The 2,410-nt window shown below is 43.9% G+C and overlaps 1 protein-coding gene across 1 annotated transcript in view; it reads right to left on the reverse strand.

Annotated features, from left to right (window-relative positions):
• LOC106805624 (tyrosine-protein phosphatase non-receptor type 4-like) overlaps window positions 1-2,410 on the reverse strand; it is a 141,883-nt gene that overhangs the window by 26,667 nt on the left and 112,806 nt on the right. Inside the window, exon 13 of the mRNA XM_014807308.1 lies at window positions 1,317-1,480. Coding sequence (XP_014662794.1) covers window positions 1,317-1,480 — 164 coding nt within the window. The remainder of the gene's footprint in view (window positions 1-1,316; window positions 1,481-2,410) is intronic.

Here is a 2,410-nt window from a genome sequence, read left to right on the forward strand (position 1 = left end):
CTAATGTGTCAACATCATGTTGAGTAGAGTTGGCATTTTCACCAATCTATGTAATTTCCCTCGCTAATCCCCATTGAATAGCTCGTGATTTTACATGCGGTAAATTAAATGAAAGTGTCAATGACACTATAGCTCACCTTGAGTGTGATAGAAGAGGGAGATCATATATAAAATCTGGTATGTGTTTCATTTATGACGGACCAAAATGTGATCAAATGTCCTTATTCCCTGTTTTATACTAATAGAAATTTCACCGTTTTGTTTCAGGGTTAGTTTTGACGCAAAAATAAATGTTTCAGATCTGAAAGTCTGAAATCTGGGCGAGAGTTGGCGCTACGCCTAAATGATCGCCATTTTGGTTTTCGATTATCGCGCAAATAAAAGCAATAAAATATTCCAGTCAAATTACTGTAACGAAGAATCTAAAACACAATATTACACGTAGCCGTAGGTATGATTAGGTAGGTAGGTAGGTAGGTAAATTTAACAAAATAGGATGAATCTAAATGGCCATTTTCATTTTTGCCAAAAAGTGAGCTTGGCTCGAAAGTAGGTCGACTGGCGTGCTCCAAAATAGGACGTCCAAATCTCTCCCATAGGAGTAACAACTGTATGCAATTTGAAACATGTGGGTCAAACGGTTCATGAGTTATCGTTGACCGTAGGCAGACACTGAAATGCATAGTGAAATTGGAAAAATCTACCTAATTTGCATAATTAAAAAAAATATCAAAACCCGTGTGGTATGTTTTGGGGCCAGTCCTTATTCATTCACATACCAAAAATGAGCAAAATCCGTTGAACCTGAACTGACTTATGACCATTTCCATTTTGTTCAAAAAGTGGGCGTGGCTCGAAAGTAGGTCAACTGGCGTGCTCCAAAATAGGACGTTCACATATCTTCCATAGGAGTAACAACCGTATGCAATTTGATACCTTTGTTTTGCCTGTCAATGATACGAGCAGGGACCTAGGGCCCTTTAACCCAGGACAGCTTAAAGCACATGGCGCTGTCTACCTCACCCGCTATTGCTACAACAGAACTGGGAACATGACCGATACACTTGCTAATCTCAGCATGGCTCCATAGTAGCCTGAGCCTCAGACCAAGGCTCATAGTAGCCAGCTAGTGGCCAGGGCAACCACCCACACTGGGTGACGTCAGGTTGTGGTAGCGCCCTCTAGTAGTGCCCGCAAACCTCTTAATGCTCCTGCTCCCCCTCGGCAGTCCTGCATGGCAGGGCAGCGCCCCTAGCGTGCGTGTCGGAGACGGACGAACGATTGCATCTGGCCGGCGCCTGGCGGCGATACGTTACCTATACCTGAAGCGCGAGCCGATCTGGAAGACATGGCGTCGCGATGGCGCCTTAGGCACGTGCAGGCGGAAGAACGTGTGATGCTCGACGCAGGCCTTCCACAGCTCCTTACACGTGCGACAGCTGAGCATGTTGAAACCGATGAGGCTGTCCGAGTGCTCGCTCTGCGGGATGAGATAGTAATAACAATAGTAATAGTAGTGGTAGTAGCATGAGGGTAACAGAGATATGCAGGTAACTATTGCAGGGGGACATACATGCGGATGACAGAGAGAAGAATGATACAAGCATTTCGGTGTTAGCACGAGCTCTAATGTAAGTAACCACGAGGCAGAAATCACAGAAATATCACCAGACTACCACATTTATCACAGCAAGCGGTCATCATGCTCGATATTTATGCTTATATCAATGCTTTGCACTCATTCGTTTTGAAGACACTTTCAGCAGGAAGGGAATTTGAAGTGGTGTTCTATATAGGCTTAGCAATGGCAAAATAAAAACGATTTATATACCATTACTGCTTTATACTAAATGAAAATGATCCTCATGGAATCTGGTAGGGGAGGGGGGGGGGAATGCAAACCTGCACTCTGAGCTTTAGCTCTCTGTAATTACTTTAGGGATCATAGCGCTCTTCAATCTGTGATGTTGTTTACAGTGAACGAAACGTGCGGTAGGCATCGCTACTTGTTTCTCATGCAAGCCTCGTAAATGCGCGACGGACGGTTTAGGATCCAATCACACATGCACGTGACAAAAATCCTCTTATCGTGCACGGACTTGTGAATGTAGGTTGGGCAACTGATTGCTCTAGCACTAGTTTGGCTTTCACTCGACTGCGCCGAGTCGTAGACTTGGGAGAGTAATATGAGAGGATGTCAAGTCCCGCCGTGAAATATAGATAGCCTATTAGGAGCTACTAATGTACTACTGAAGACAAGCTGCTAATATTGTTCTACTGAAAATATGCTGATATCACTGCACTACTGAAGATAGCAGGCATTATTAATTGTACTACCGAAGACAAGTTGGTATTAGTTTACTATTGAAGATAGCAGGCATTATTAATTGTACTACTGAAGACAAGTTGG

The sequence above is a fragment of the Priapulus caudatus genome, unplaced genomic scaffold (genome assembly GCF_000485595.1).
Source record: "Priapulus caudatus unplaced genomic scaffold, Priapulus_caudatus-5.0.1 Scaffold121, whole genome shotgun sequence".
In the NCBI taxonomy this organism is placed as follows: domain Eukaryota; kingdom Metazoa; phylum Priapulida; class Priapulimorpha; order Priapulimorphida; family Priapulidae; genus Priapulus; species Priapulus caudatus.